This window comes from Cibotium barometz, chromosome 59 (genome assembly GCF_041138505.1).
Source record: "Cibotium barometz isolate CiBa-2024 chromosome 59, ASM4113850v1, whole genome shotgun sequence".
NCBI classification, from domain to species: Eukaryota; Viridiplantae; Streptophyta; class Polypodiopsida; order Cyatheales; family Cibotiaceae; genus Cibotium; species Cibotium barometz.
In genome coordinates, this window is record NC_141104.1 from 14,822,010 (window position 1) to 14,838,942 (window position 16,933).

A 16,933-nucleotide genomic window follows, 5' to 3' on the forward strand; every position below is an offset into this window, starting at 1 on the left:
TTTTGAGTGTCTCTGTAAATACAAAGCATCGATGAATCAAACACACACACGGTTTTGTAACTGCCTCTGCGTCTCTGAGTATCTTGTCTCGTGCAAGTGTCATATTTTATACTACTGTTCAAGTTGGTGAATGATAACAGTCTCTAGTCCCTGTACGCTTTGAATAAACAGCATAATGGTGCCAGTCATGGAGCCCCCCCTTCTTAACACTGATCCACCACAAAGCCCAGCTGAGAGGCGTGGGCGTCGAAGGAGAGGCGGAAGCCTTGCTGTTGAATGTTTCCAATGATGGAGAAGGGCTGGCCCTCTAGCTGGTTGCCTGCAAATGCAAGGCACGCTTTCTGAGAGCTTTCATTATGGTCGACGCGAACAAGGATGTTGCCCGGAGGTAAGTGGAGATCGGCGCCCTTACCGGCAAAGTGGAGGATAATGCTCGGGACACCCTGCGGGAGGCGCAAAGGGTCGTCGATGTCGAAGCAAGTGTCGAAGATGGTGACGGCGTCAGATGGGCGGAGGCCGCCTGTAGCGGTGGAGGCATTGAGAAATGCAGAGCGTAGGAGTGTGTAGGCTGGCATAGGGAGGCGTGTTACGGAGGTACCGGAGTCAACTATAACACCACCCATCCCTGTCGAGGTGTCCAAGTCAAAAGTAGAGGGAGGGATGGGAAGGCGAGCCCCGGCGACGCTGATGCCGGCAAGCGAAACATAGTAGAAGCTCGTGAAGAAGTCTGAGTCGAGGTTGCGGAGGAGCGGCGTATACTGAACGGAGGCGCCATTGGTGGGGGGTGGAGTAGGGCCGAAGGTTAGCGTGGAGGTTGTCAGCGCGAGCATGGGTGGAAGGCAGTAGGAGAAGGTGCTGTGGTCGTCGCCCAGGAGTTGGCGCAGTTGAGATGGGAAGGAGAGTCGGCCAGTGCCGAGGCCGAGGAGTCCGGCGGAGCCTCGGAAGGTTCCCTTGTTACGGTGGCCGCAACCGAAGAGCATACCGGGGAGGATGCCGCTGGCGCCGACGGTGACGGTGTCGGTGACGACGTTGCCAATGGTGGAGGAGCCGTCGCCATAGACCTCCTCGTAGCCGCATTCCGTGGTGCCGGGAACGCAACCGAGGGAGGGAATCTCAACGCAGACGGGGGAGCGGCAGGAGACATTGCGTAGGGTGGCGGAGGTAGAAGGGTCGAAGACGGGCTGGTCGATTTGGGAGTAGCAGGACTCACATGGCGTGCACTGGATCCACGACAGGTCGCTACCGGTGTCGACGACCATGGAGAAGTCCCTGCTTACCGGTGTTCCGACGCCGAGTCTGACGAAGTATTCACCACTGCCAGCCAGCTCGTAGCCGGAGCGAACGGGTGCTCCACGAGTGATCATAGTGGTGTGGAGTGCCTTCACGCGCGCTGAATCCCTGTCCAGCCTGTCCAGCCAGATATCGTGCTCCGAGGCGGCGGCTCTTCTGAGTGGAGAGGCTGGGGAGTCCCTGTGGAAAATGTGGGCTGTGTATGAGACGGGGCTCCGGACTTGACGATGATGACGAGCGGCGGATACCATCTGCGGCCGTGCAGTAAACATTAAGAGTAGTGTTAGCAGGCAGTAGATCGTGCTGCAGGTGGTTGCCATGGAGTCATGGACTCATCTGAAATGATCAAATCGCTTTTCTAGGCGTGCCACAGTTCGGTCGGGATCCGTCGGTTTACACCATACATGCATACCTCACATACATGCACACACATGGTTGTAACTTATTAACGCTCCCAGATTATGTACAAATAATTTAAGCAATACAATCTTCTTCATGCTCCTTTCTTGGCACCTCTCTGCGTACAGTCCCATACCTGCCTTCTAACGAGTTCCAGCCTACCTCATCTTTTTACATGGTATCTAGAGCCATCTCCTTGGGTTCGTGTGGGTGTCCTCCCACACACACTACCATCTCAAAAAATAGAAGAATGACAGGTCGGAATACCACTTTACCAAACTTTAAAAACAACGTATGTTCAAAGGAATCTCAGGAAAAGAGGCCATACTTATTGAAAACTAGTCTAGGGACTAGAAGAAACTCAAGTTTTAGTTGTGTTTGAAAAAAAACCAAAAATATTTTCACTTTCTCCACAATTTGAACTTTGTTCTTTTCGTTTCTTGCCTCTCATGTGCATCACTCATTTCTGCAATATCTCCTTCATCTCTTCTTCTTCAGTTTTGCAGAAATTTACACTGTGTCTTTCACTCAGTCTCTCTTTTTTCATCTTAATAGTATGTTAAACTTCTTTAAGCTATGTTTGCTAGTCATGATTTCTTTGTGATTTAATTTTGTTTGTTTTTTATGGAACCTTATTGGCCATGATATTATTTGTGACAACTTGCGGGGTTATTTGTCAACTAGACTATAAGGAAAACCGAGTGTAAGTTATGGTTTATAACATTTTTCTTAAGTTTTAGTTTAGTAATTTAGATCGCTAAGCCCATCGAAATGGTAATAATTTTATGTTCTCCCTTTGTAGACGAGCTCTAGGAGAAAACATGTCTGTAGCATTGAAAGTGTGGAGCTTTTCAACAGGAAGGATGCCAATGGTAGCTGGATCCCTCAGCAGTTTAAGAAGTTATACTGGATCACAAGAGACCTAACACTCGAGCAAGGTAAAACAAAAAGACATTGGTGATCCTAACAAGAATTTGAAAGGTAGGATCTTGGAGTTCTATCAGGCAGCCAAATGGTGCAATAGAGGTCATGTGCAACATGTTTATACACGCAAGGACATAATACAACATCACCACGATGAAAGTACAAGATCTAAGACATACATTAAGTTTTAGTAAGTAGTCTTTGTTTTTTATGTTTAATAGCTATTTATTTTATGGTCAAGAGCTAAGCATTAAAATTTTCTGGTAGCTTTATATCCATCGAATGTGCAAGAGTGGCAGAATGCAGAGTGTATTAATGAAAGAATCAATGTCTTCCACATAGAGATAGGCCTATTGCACATGGAATCTTCCTTTATAGTTCTATGTATGTTTTGGCTAATGCAAATGATAATGTTGGTAGGCTGGAGTCCATCCTACTACCACCATTGTCTAGCCGAGAATGTGTTTTTTCTTGCACAGACATCATTGCAGCATATGCAAGAATAAGATAAGAACAGATATGCATGTAGCAATGAAACCATCAACAAGAGGGTCTAAGAATGTCCATCTGAGTTGGTTGATACCATGTAGCACCTTTATATAGATGTTTGCATCATGTGAGGGTGTCAAGAAACCAAACATAATATATCAAGTGAGGTCACTTGATAATGATTGGATAAACGAGTTTCTGGGGGAGGGATGGCCGTGTAAAGAAGACCTATGTTGAAGATGCTATTGAATGCAAAGTAACAATGCCAAATGTTACATTCAAGTGAAATCTGAACCTTTTTTTTGGTTTGTCATAAATTTTGTTAGGGTGATAGCTGTTAATTTTTAGCATTGGTTGTTTCTATGACTAGGTATTTCATTAGGAGGCAAACATTATGCAATTTTGTTATAGAAGATGTCAGATGTATAGAGAGGTGCAAGATTGGATCCAGACATGCATGATGGAACTCACAGTTCCATCATAGATGTTGTAATCCAATGATAAGGTCCAGACCCGTTAAGCTTCAATCTAGAAAGCCATTGGCCATTGGCCTTTCTTAGATGAGAGATCCCAATTGATGTGTAGTGGTGCACCAAGGGATTTCTATTTTAAATTAGATGGTAGGAAAATCGAAAGTACAAGTGAAGCTTTCCAAACGTGCTCTATTTGTATCGAACCGTCCTACGAAGACCATGTCTATGGGAGGTTGCAGGTATTATGTGACATTTATTGATGACCACACAAGGAAAGTGTGGGTATACTTCATGAAGGAGAAGAGTGAGGTGTTCACTCATTTTTAAAATTTCAGAGTTATGGTTGAAAAGAAAACAGGGAAATATGTAAAGTGCCTAAGGTCAAATGGAGGGGGAGAGTACTTCTCTAATGAGTTCTTTGAATTTTTGAAGAAGAATGGTATTCGAAGACAGTTTACATACAGATACACTCCGCAGCCAAATGGAGTTGCTGAGAGCAAAAAAATAGGCACATTGCTGAGATTGCGCAAGCATTGATGGGAGAGAAGAATATGCCGCATAGCTATTGGGTTGAGGCAGTTTACATCATGAACAGGACTCCAACTGCAGCCATACATGATGTAACTCCAGAGGAGAGGTTTACTAGCAGAAAACCTGATTTGTCTCATCTGAAAGTCTTTGGATGCATTGCATATGTGCATGTGCCAGATGAGCTAAGAATGAAGCTGGATCCACCAAAAGCTGAAAAATGTGTGTTTATTGGGTATTCCCTTGAGCAAAAGGGATACAGGTATTATAACCCTGCTACACATGAGTTGAGGGTAAGCAGGGATGTTGTTTTTGATGAGATGAGCAGCTGGTATGCAGCTGAAAAAGAAGCTACTGATGTGAGTGGAAATGTGGTTGCATAGAATGCAAGTCAGCAATCATAGTCTTTGAGTGCCCCAGGAGAGTCCTCATCTAGTGGTTCAGTTGATAGACTATGGAGTGGCAGGGTGCGTCATAATACCAGTCCTGCAAATGTGATTAGTACATCACATAAAGGCAAAGAGAAAGTGGTTGAGCCCCTTAGTATGCCTGATATTTCTAATGGGCATTCTCATGTTGATGGAGAGTCTAGTGGCTCAGAGATGAACCTTAATGAGGATCTTGGGATACCGGCTATGAGAACACCTGGTGTAAAGAAGGCTATGGAAGCCATGAATGCAAAGCTGCGAAGATCTGGGAGAGTGAAGAATCCTGTGCAGAGGTTTACCTATGATGGTTATATGGCACATCACTATGCATACATGGCAAAAGTTGTACAGGTTGTAGAGCTCACGTGCATTGATGAGGCTATTGGAAATGTGTGTTGGGAGAAAGCTATGGATGAGGAGATAGATGCACTATATGGAAATGAGACTTGGGATTTAGTGAAATTGCCTAAAGGCAAGAAAGCCATTGGATGCAAGTGGGTGTACAAAGTAAAACATAACAGTGATGGAAACATAAGCAGGTACAAGGCTGAATTGGTAGCCAAAGGATATGCGCAGACATATGGTATTGATTAGCCCAGTTGCCAAGATGGCAACAGTGAGAGTTGTGATAGCAGTGGCTGTGTCAAAGCAATGGTCTTTACATCAGATGGATATAAAGAATGCATTCTTGCATGGGGATTTGCAGGAAGAGGTGTATATGTTGCAGCCACCTAGTTATAAGGATCTGAGTCACCCTAAGCATGTGTGCAGGTTATGAGGATGTGAGTCACCCCGAGCATGTGTGCAGGTTGAAGAAAGCCTTGTATGGCTTAAAACAAGCACCAAGAGAATGGTCTGACAAGATTTCTGAATATCTTGTCACTATTGGCTTTCATGTAGCCAATGCAAATTTCTTGCTGTATGTGAGACACAGTGATAGAGGGGTTGTGCTTGTTGTCATCTATGTAGATGACCGGATCATTACGGGGAGCCATGATGCAGAGATCTTTGATGTAAAGATCTTGCTTAGACAGAAGTTTGAGATGAAGGATCTGGGGGAGCTCAGATATTTCTTGGGCATTGAGGTGATTAGGTCACCACATGGTATTGGATTACTACAGAGAGTATGGCTTGGACATGTTGTCCAAGTATGGTATGACAGGTTGTAAGCCTATCTCAGTGCCATCGGATCAAAATGGCAAGTTGAGTTTTGATTCAGGAGAGATTTTGGAGGATCCTACTATGTATAGGCGCATAGTAGGAAGCTTGATCTACATGACAATCACTAGGCCAGATTTGAGCTATGCTCTTGGGTTGGTGAGTCAGTTTTTATGCAGTTCCTCAGAGGTCGTATTTGGATGCATTGAGACGCATACGTGTGAGGTCTACTTTGCATTGTGGACTATTTTATGAAACTGGGACAGAGATATGTGTACATGGGTACACAGATGCTGATTGGGCTGGTAGTATCTCAGATAGAGATTCTACTAGTGGCTTCATGTTTTCTTTGGTGAGTGCTGCTGTGACTTGGAGCAGCAAGAAGAAGCCTACAAATGCTCTATCTAGTACAGAGGCCGAGTACAAAGGTGCTGCTATGGCAGCATGTGAGGTAGCTTGGTTGAGAAAGCTACTTGCAGATTTGGGTCTATCAGTGGATAGATAAGTTATCATTTTCTGTGACAATATTAGCAGTATACGGTTGGCCAGGAACCAAGTTTTTCATGCTCGCACACGAAGCATATAGAGGTCCACTACCATTTTGTCAGAGAGAAGGTTTTGGCAGGAGACGTTGACCTTGTTTATGTCAGCACACAGGATCAGGTCGCTGATATCTTCACCAAAGCATTAGGTACAGAGAAGCTCCACAGATTCAGGGCTTCGCTTTGTGTACATGGGATGGAGTTGAGCTCGAGGGGGGGGAGTGTTGAGATATCGAGCTCATCTAGTGAGGCGGTGGACACTGATGACCCGCTTGGGGGATAGGCCCCACTTACACCACTGGCATGGTTGGTGAGATCATGGGTGATATGCGGTCAGTGGGATGACACGCTATGTGGTGAGCCATTCTAGAGACTGGCATAGTGATAGCGCCAGCTCATTTAGTTGGGTTCACACTATAGAGAACCCTAGTATGTATTTGGTTGAGTACCTTTTCATTGTGTGTACTCTTATCTTTGTATATGGTGTGTTGAGTGTTGTGTGAAGAAGAAGAAGATTTTCAGCCTCTCACCTTGTGTGTTCTCTTTTAGGGTTTTGTGAGTGTGTGTGTGCTTGCAAGAGCTCAAGCTTTCTTCTCCCTGCATCTTTTTAATCTCAACAACATGAGAGTGCAAAATCCAAGAGAGATGAGCATCCATGATCCGCTCTCACCCAATCAAATTAGCCATGTGGACGAATCACTAGAAGCAAAATTACTCTTCTTGGTGTTAGCAAAAATGTCTAGTGACAAAGGGTAGGCTAAAAAAAGGGTTAACGCATACATAACATATGAAGTTTGGCTTCAGATCAACACAACACGTAGAGGGATGCCCAATCCAATCTAGAGTCTTGTATTCTGTTGTGTAGACAAACCTATTAATGATGAACAATGCTCGAAAAAAAAATTCAACCCTTAAAATTAAATGCAGTGCATTGGGTTAACCAGGATTTTTCCTTGAAAGTTACTAGAAATCATACAAATGCTAGGATTTATAACTAAAATATACAAATTTCATCTCTTAAAATTAAAGGTAATGGTGGAATTCCAACTAGGATTTCTAATTTTCACCCATGAAAATTACACTACAAACCAGGTTATGTGAGAACTGATGATGAATACAATGAGAAGAAGGACAAAAGCTTAACTTGAATGTGTCATATATCAGATGTCATGAACATACAGCATAACACGTGATCTAGGTTGGGCGGAGCAGAGAGGATGCTTCAGATCTTTGTTTTGAATGTCCTCACAGGCGCTATGAGCACCACCTTTGGTGGATCTTCTCAAACGTTGCCCCTTGTGGTTGTCTAGAATGTCCATCTTTCTCAACCATGATCATCGTGATTCTCCACCGTGTAGTCCTTCACCACTGATATCATAGCGCTCGATCAGCTGCTCTTCAACTTTGATCGAGAAACCCTCAAGCTCCATGCATACAACTTGATATCTGGCCAATGGATGCTTGTCACTCTAGCGCACCTCTTCTGCATGATTTCCCTACCATGTGTAAAGGCACATTTAGTAAAGGCATCATGAAGCTCAAACAATGATTGATTTATGTGGGTCAAAAGTGAGTTTCTATGGTTCAGATCGTGAAGCTCAAACAACGATTGATTTATGTGGGTCGTCAGAAGTGAGTTTCTGTGGTATGGAAGGTGCCAGGAAGGCACGATCTCGAGGTTTGGGAGATGTAGGTACCTGAGTTGGGAGCAGGAAAGCTTTTGCTCCTACTATAGCCTCTCTTGTACTGCTCTCGCCACCCTTCTGCTCCTAAGTCCTTCCTTCTTCAACTTGCCTCCCTTCTGCAACTTGCTCCTAAGTCCTCCCTTCTTTAACTTGCCTCCCTTCTGCAAATCTCCCTTTTCTTCCCTCCATCTTGCAAATCATCATCCAGTGACCTATCTTCTGCTTTTGCTTGTTGAAGTTGTTGGAGTCTTGCAAGGTATTCCTCGCCTCCCCTCTAAATCAAAGAAGCACAATGTGCTGAGGATAGATGGCAAGCCCCTCCCATTGTCTTTAGTATACGTGGAGGGGCTGACTTTTCAAAAGCGACCGTTTAACCTTTACCCGTCCTCCACGGTATGCATGCTTGCTGTCACTTTGCATGGCCATGCATCCCCATGCGCATGGGCCCCATCACCATCACTTCACTAGCCACTAGTTAACTCTAGATCGCGCCAACTCAAGTCCTTGGCCCCATCGCCATCACTTCACTGGCTGCCAGTTAACTCCACCTCCCACCCGCTCGAGCCACAATGGATTTGCGCGCTCCCGTCCATCCCTTCCAGCGTGTGGCGGATGGACGGCATGCACCATGGCATGCCTAAGCACACTGCCTCCGTCCACGCCAGCACCCTCCTTGGTCTTCCTTCTGCATACCAACGCCCCCATAAGAGCCCCCAACGCAAGAGCCCCCCAATCGTGTCGGTGCCCAAGACAGGGTGTGGTTCTATGGCCGACTCAGGGCGGAGAGGTGGAGTATTCAGGGCAGCCGATTCAGGGTGGAGAGGCAGGGCAGCAGGGGAAGACAAGCCTCGTGTGATAATCAACATTAGCTCCAGCTCTGAGGGTGATTCCTCACCAGAGCAGCGTGGACAAGCATCCCTATGTTTTAATTAATTTTGAGGGCACTAAGGACATGGTGAAGACTAGGTCAGGAAGAGGGGCTTCCATTCCAAATGAGCATGTATTTCGGGCTGCACCCTCAAATGATGGGCTATTTCCCTCGAAAGATCTTCATGGAGATGAAGAGGATGATCATGACTATGTCCCACGAGGGCGGTTTTGAGAATCCAAATGAAGGCCAACAGCCTCCCTTTACGGTGAATTTGTGATTTGTTTCAGTTCATGTAGATATTCCATTTGTGCACACCAAATGTCTTTTGCACACATAACTCCACACACACATATACACATTCACAAATGCACGCATGTAACATACACGCATTATAACATACTTACACATAAATCAAACTCATCATACACATACACATACACACACACCATACACATACTCAATGCACATACACATACACATACACATACACATACACACATACACATACACACACACCATACATAACTCCACACACACACATATACACATTCACAAATGCGTGCACGTAACATACACGCATTACAACATACACACACATGAATCAAACTTATCATACACATACACACACACCATACACATACACATACGCATACACATACACATACACATACACATACACATACACATACACATACACATACCATACACATAACACATACTCAACACACACATATACACATTCACAAATGCACGCATGTAACATACACACATTACAACATACACACACATGAATCAAACTTATCATACACATACATACACACCATACACATACACATACACATACACATACACATAATACACATACACATACACATACACATACACACACACATACACATACACATACACATACACATACACATACACACACACCATACATAACTCTTACACATATTACCACCTACACATATTGCATACACATATTACCACTTACACATACACATACTTATCATACACACACACACATACTCATAACATGCTAATTGTGATGTGCCTTAGTGGGAGCAACGTAGATATGCAGAGAGGCTGAAGTGTGGTGGGTTTAAGAAGGAGTATGTATGCTTGGTGCCCGGTTGCCACGGGCATCAAGGTACACCAAAAGCCTTCTCTCACTTAGACATGTTTAATCATCACACCTAACAAAGCATCCAGAATTGCCTATGGTGATCTATGACAGAGGGAAGATAAGAGAAAGCCTAAGTAAGTATGCGAAAGTCCCAGTCAAATCACCAAGGGATAAAGCCATGAACAGAATCTACATGAAGAGATATAGATTGCAGGTTTAAGCAGGGATTTAATGGAAATCGATATACATGGATGCATGTGACATTCATAGGAAGGACATCCTTGCTTGGAAAGAATCATTCATTGAGGATTACATCAATGAAGGAATGGAAGAGTATAGGGTAGCGACCCTTGGTGAAAAGAACGTGTCTCCTAAGGCCAGTAGAGAGGTTCGAGGGTTGCTTAGGTTGTGATGGACCATTAGAGCCAGCTCGTGGTATAGTCATAGCCAAATAATTGTCTATTTTACATTTATTTTTAGCACTTTCATTTATAATGTTTCAAATATCATGTTTTATACTAGACACTTCTTCTACATATGTGGAAGATGTGGTTAGTCCATCTCCAAAGAGGATGCAAGAAAGCTAGCTCATGGATTTGGAAGAGGATGCATTGGATTCTCTATGCCACATGATGTCTTAGGCATCCCCACAATAGCAATGTGGATGCATTATGAACTGGCTATTACTTAGTGGCTTTATTAGTAGACACTCTTATGATGTTGCCTATATAATTTCATCTCTGCACTTGTCTTGCTTACTATTTCACATGATGTTGACACAACCATGGCAGGGGGTACATGTTCCAGAGCACAAGATAATATACATGTTGGCATGGATGCTCGAGGTGAGGTTCCGGATGACACAGCCATGGCAGGGACTGCATGTTCCATTAAGCATAGAGAGGTTGCTACTGAAGGTGTGTGGACATACACATTACATAAGGTAAAGCAGTTGAATTCAGTTACATCTATGTTTATCATTGGATTGTACCTTGGAGGTAAGGTTGAGCTCATGGGTGGGGGTACCAAAGACCAATATAATATGATGTTGGAGGTGAGGTTCAGGATGACACAATCATGGCAAGGGCTACATGTTCGGTTGAGCATAGAGAGGTTGCCATGGAAGGTGTGTGGACATACACATTACATAAGGTAAAGCAAATGAATTCAGTTACATCTATGTTTATCATTGCGTGTACACTACAGGTGAGGTTGAGCTCATGTACGGGGTTGTCTATGTAGATAAGGAAATGGCCATGGGAAGGGCTAATTCATTCACAGAGACCAAGAGGGGTCACCAGCTGAAGTTATCCGGGTTCAATACAGTAATCAAAGCCGAGGAGTGTGGACAGTGTCTTATGCTTTGACATACCGTAGGGGGACAAAGAAGAAGGGTAGGGAAGAGCTTGATAGCCCAGATTGAGGCCTCTTAGTAGGCTTTGTAAATGCATAACATTCCAAATATATATGAAAATGTAGAATGTAGTATGTGTCAAGTATGTCACTTGAATTTTGTATGTCAGCCGGACAAATATAATATAATTGTGTTGTTGGCTTTTGCATGATCAAATCTCGCTTTGTTATGTTATTCCAGTGCATGTATTGATGTTTAAATCATGTTACTAAATTCTAGGCTTTTACATCATCAAATCATGTGTATGGTTGTGGACATCATGTGGCTGAATTCTAGGCTGAAAAAGATGCAGGTGCTTTGTTATGTCATTCCAGTGCATGTATTGATGTTTAAATCATGTTACTGAATTCTAGGCTTTTAAATGATCAAATCGTGTGGCTAAATAAAGATGCATGTCTTGCTTATCTGGGCTATTTCTATGCATGAATGGGCTGCGTATGGGCTATTTCTAGGCATGACTGGGGCTATTTATATGCATGAGTGGGCTGACTTCTAGGCTAGAAAAGATGCAGGTCCAGCTTATCTAGGCTTAATGTGGACAGCCCTTGTCTGTACAGTTAATGGTTAGGTAGTGCTCGACGGTGTGCCCATGCGGGGTCAGTGTGAATTAAATAAAATGCTCCATGATTCTAGTCTCTGCAACAACAAAAATCTGAATTGGAGGGCAGTGTACACCATGTCCATCTGGAAGGTGCTAGCCACCGCCACAGCAGAAGGCAGAAGTAGCAGCATAGTGCAACCAGTGTTCGAAAAAAACTATTTTCCCAAAAAGTACAAAACCTTCATCTAAAAATTGTGAAATTATTTATAAAGAAAATTTTCAAATTTTGAAGGTTTTTGTTCTACAACCCTTTTGAAGGTTTTTGTTCTACAACCCCTCAAAATCTCCAGGTTTTTGTACCCTTAAGTTTCAAATTTGAAAGTAATTTTAAAAATCTGCAAGTGCAAATTACACTATACCCGGGTTTTTTTCGAACACTGAGTGCAACTCCCCCACTCAGACACAACACATTTGTTTACAGACAGAGAGTGAGAGACATAAAGGGAGAGAAGAATCTCTTAAGGCATTTGCTCACAAAGAAATTACATTGCTGCAGTCAACAATACAATTATGGATGTGAACTCATAGATGTTCACATCTCCAAAATAAGCACAAATAAGCTATTGCTGCCAAAAGAACACACATCTTAACTACTCTCCGGACCCATTCACAGTTATTGCATTATTATCTAATTTCGCTTGCATGGTGATCTTTTTCCTCGACTTGGGTTTTGGAAAAGCCTCCAAATGGGTGATCGTAGCCTTTCCTCTTTTCTTAGACAAGGCTTGCATTCCTTCGATGAATGGCTTTGCACATTGTAGAGAGTTGCCAAACCCATCATCAATTGGTAAAAGTTGTGAAGAAGAAGGATGTGCAGCCATATTTGATCTCCCTGCCTTCATTTGTTGCATAGAAGTGAGCATTTGCAAGGCCATCCTTTTTGCATGTGTAAGCAAGGAAATATCACTCCCTATTTCCAAACATTCGCATGTGAGATTCATAGATCTCCCACCATAGAAGTAGACAAGAACACAACAAGGTAATTAGAGTTGTGTATACATACCTGAAATCTGTAGTGTTTCATTGAATATCCTTTGCATGGCTGGCACCATTATTAGTGGGTCATCTTTCCTATCCTCCATTAGTGTGGACTGTTGGTCTATATAGTGTTTCCATGGCCTGTACATAACATAATTTTAAAGAAATATATTTACAGCAAAGGATCGAATCACATAGATGAGAAGATAATGACATGTATACTCACGAGCATTGTCCCAAAGTTATCATTATACATATCCATAGTCCTTGCAATGAGGTTATCTGTGTGGATCCCATTAACCATCATCACCTTCACTTGATGCTTTGCAAAGGTTTCCTCTCATTGCCCAATCACACTCACAACGTGCCCATTCACAGTCAGCATTTTGCACTTTGTACCAATGCTTTTCTCTGCTTTGGCTTTTGACTCTTGCATTCATGTTCTCTTCATCAAGAAACCTCACATTATGGTCAAGAATGGCTTTGGCATGTGTGACTGAGTTCATCACAACATTAGCTTTATTGAAATTCTTTTTAAATCCAACCTCCTTAAGCATGTCTTGGTACCAATAATATGAGTGACATGCACACATGAGCTTTTGTATAAGCCAATCAATTCGACAACCATGAATCGTTCAACGTCTAGACAAGAATCGGCTTTTCAAGATGCCATGGTATGATTCAATGCTCCCGTTTGTTTCTTGGTTTGCATGAGGCAACAATCTCGATGCATGGATCCACATGCCTAAAATAATATTTTGTTTATGCAACATAAAATTATAGCGTAGCATATATACAAGCTAAAATTTAAATCAAAGCAAGAAGACATAACATATCGATTCGTGGAAGCCATTGATCCTTGAAGTACTGTATGAATGATGCTTGGACATGGTATGTCTGCAAAAATGTTTCCACCAGCTAGGTTGCTTCTTCTTCCTTGCAGGGATTTTATATTCACGTGATCACAAGATTTTTTTTGTTAATAACACTTGTGAACATGTTATTCACATGTTCACATGTTTTCATGTTCTCAAAATAGCAGGTTACCAGTGACCTGGTAACCTGCCGAAGCCCATGTTCACAGTCATTCCTACCATTTTTGGGCCTTCTAGACTCATTTATAATGTCAAAAGTTTGAAATTCTTTGTACAAAAAAAGTTATCTCTAAATTTATCACCTTAAGCTCGATTACCATCAATTAGATCTTATTATACTTCCAATTGAGTCTAATTGACATCAATTAATATCCAATTGAGTCCAATTGGTATCAATTAAGTCTAATTGGGTGTTAATTGATCGATTGGGCTCAATTGACATCAATTGACACCCCATTGGACTCAATTGGGCTTAATTGGACTTAATTGGATTCAATCAATTGACACCCAATTGGACACAACTGGGCTTAATTGGACTCAATTGACATCGATTAACACCCAATTGATGTCAATTGAGCTCAATTGACATCAATCCTAGTCAATTGATATCCAATTGATGCCAATTGAGCCGAATTGACAACAATTGCACTCAATTGGTACCCAATTGATGTCAATTGAGTCCTCAATTAACATCAATTAACACCCAATTGAGTCCAATTGACATCAACTAATATTCAATTGAGTCAAATTGATATCAATTAAGTATAATTGGGTGTCAATTAATCAATTCGACTCAATTGATATCAATTGACATCCAATTGGACTCAATTGACATCAATTGGATGCCAATTGAGTCCAAGTGACACCCAATTGATATCAATTGCATCCAATTGGGCTTAATTGACATCAATTCACACCTAATTGATGTCAATTGAGTCCAATCCGGTTCAATTCACACCCAATTGATGTCAATTGGGCTCAATTGACATCCAGTTGATGTTAATTGGACTCAATTGACATCAATTAACACCCAATTGATGTCAATTGAGCTCAATTGACATCAATCGTAGTCAATTGACACCCAATTGATCCCAATTGAGCCGAATTGAGCTTAATTGATATTAATTACACTCAATTGGCACCCAATTGATATCAATTGAGTCCGATTAGACTCAATTAACATCAATTAATATCTAATTAAGTTTAATTGATATCAATTAATACCTAATTGAGTCAAATTGATATCAATTAAGTCTAATTGGATGTCAATTGATCAATTGGGCTCAATTGGTACCAATTGACATCCAATTGGACTCAATTGACATCAATTGGGTGCCAATTGAGTCCAAGCGACACCCAATTGATATCCATTGCATCCAATTAGGCTCAATTGACATCAATTCACACCTAATTAATGTTAATTGAGTCCAATCACGTTTAATTCACACCCAATTGATGTCAATTGGGCTCAATTGACACCCAATTAACTCAGCCCAATTGATATCAATTGAGTCTAATTCAAACCCAATTGAGTCTAATTACATCTAATTGGACTCAAGTGACATCAATTAACACCCAATTGATGTCAATTAAACTCAATTAACATCAATTAACACCCAATTGATGTCAATTCAGCTCAATTGACATCAATCGTAGTTAATTGACACCCAATTGATGTTAATTGAGCCAAATTGGGCTTAATTGACATCAATTACACTCAATTGGCACCCAATTGATGTCAATTGAGACTCAATTAACATCAATTAACATCTAATTGAGTTCAACTGACATCAATTAATATCCAATTGAGTCAAATTGATATCAATTAAGTCTAATTGGGTGTCAATTGATCAATTGGGCTCAATTGATATCAATTGACATCCAAGTGGACTCAATTGACATCAATTGGGTGCCAATTGAGTCCAATTGACACCAAATTGATATCAATTGCATCCAAGTGGGGTCAATTGACATCAATTCACACCTAATTGATGTTAATTGAGTCCAATTAGGTTCAATTTACACCCAATTGATGTGAATTGGGCTCAATTGACACCCAATTGACATCAATTTAGCTTAATTGATACCTAATTGATATTAATTGGACTCGATTGACATTAATTGACACCCAATTGATGTCAATTGAGCTCAATTGACATCAATTATAGTCAATTGATACCCAATTGATGTCAATTAAGCTAAATTGGGCTTAATAGACATCAATTACACTCAATTAGCACCTAATTGATGTCAATTGAGTTTAATTGAGCTCAATTAATATCAATTAGCATCCAATTGAGTCTAATTGATATCAATTAATACCTAATTGAGTCAAATTGATATCAATTAAGTCTAATTGGGTGTCAATTGATCAATTGGGCTCAATTGATATCAATTGACATCCACTTGGACTCAATTGACATCAATTGGGTGCCAATTGAGTCTAATTGACACCCAAGTGATATCAATTGCATCGAATTGGGCTCAATTGACATCAATTCACACCTAATTGATATCAATTGAGCCCAATCGATATTAATTGAGTCTAATTCACACCCAATTGAGTCCAATTGCATCTAATTGGACTCGATTGACATCAATAAACACCCAATTGATGTCAATTAAACTCAATTAATATCAATAAACACCCAATTGATATCAATTGACTCTAATTGGGTTTAATTGACACCCAATTGATGTCAATTAAGTCCAAATAGATACAATTAGGCTCAATTGACACCTAACTGATGTCAATTGAGTCCAATTGGATTCAATTGAGTCCAATTGGGTTAAATTGGATGCAATTAGGCTTAATTGATGTCAATTGAATTAAATTGGATGCAATTTGCCCAATTGATGTCAATTGAGTTCAATTGGATGCAATTAGGCTCAATTGACACCTAATTGATGTCAATTGAGTTCAATTCATACCCAATTATTCTTAATTGTGTCCAATTGAGCTCAATTAACACCCAATTGATGTCAATTGGGCTCAATTAACATCAGTTAACACCCTTTTGAGTCCAATTGATATCAATTGAGTGCAATTGGGTGTCAATTGATATCCATTGAGCCCAATTGATCAATTAATACCCAATTAGACTTAATTGATGTCAATTGGACTCAATTCATTCAATTTAGCATCAATTATA

The 16,933-nt window shown here is 41.4% G+C and overlaps 2 protein-coding genes across 5 annotated transcripts; one reads left to right on the forward strand and one right to left on the reverse strand.

Annotated features, from left to right (window-relative positions):
• Positions 1 to 203: 203 nt before the first annotated feature.
• LOC147605516 (aspartyl protease family protein 2-like) lies at positions 204 to 1,681 on the reverse strand. Its single transcript, XM_086793612.1, has one exon. The coding sequence runs from the start codon at positions 1,608 to 1,610 to the stop codon at positions 204 to 206; it is 1,407 nt and encodes a 468-aa protein (XP_086649738.1). The 5' UTR covers positions 1,611 to 1,681.
• Positions 1,682 to 8,336: 6,655 nt separating this feature from the next.
• On the forward strand, positions 8,337 to 11,483 carry LOC147605517 (uncharacterized). 4 transcript variants are annotated; one of them, XM_086793390.1, is made up of 4 exons: positions 8,337 to 9,052; positions 9,847 to 9,937; positions 10,705 to 11,065; positions 11,156 to 11,483. In XM_086793390.1, exons 1-4 carry the CDS (start codon positions 8,909 to 8,911, stop codon positions 11,157 to 11,159), a joined length of 600 nt encoding a protein of 199 aa, XP_086649516.1. In that variant the 5' UTR covers positions 8,337 to 8,908; the 3' UTR covers positions 11,160 to 11,483. The 4 variants fall into 4 exon arrangements, 3 of the variants coding, with proteins under 3 accessions (XP_086649516.1, XP_086649518.1, XP_086649517.1); XM_086793392.1 differs by having other exon boundaries at positions 8,346 to 9,052; positions 9,847 to 10,047; XM_086793391.1 differs by having other exon boundaries at positions 8,346 to 10,047.
• Positions 11,484 to 16,933: the final 5,450 nt, after the last annotated feature.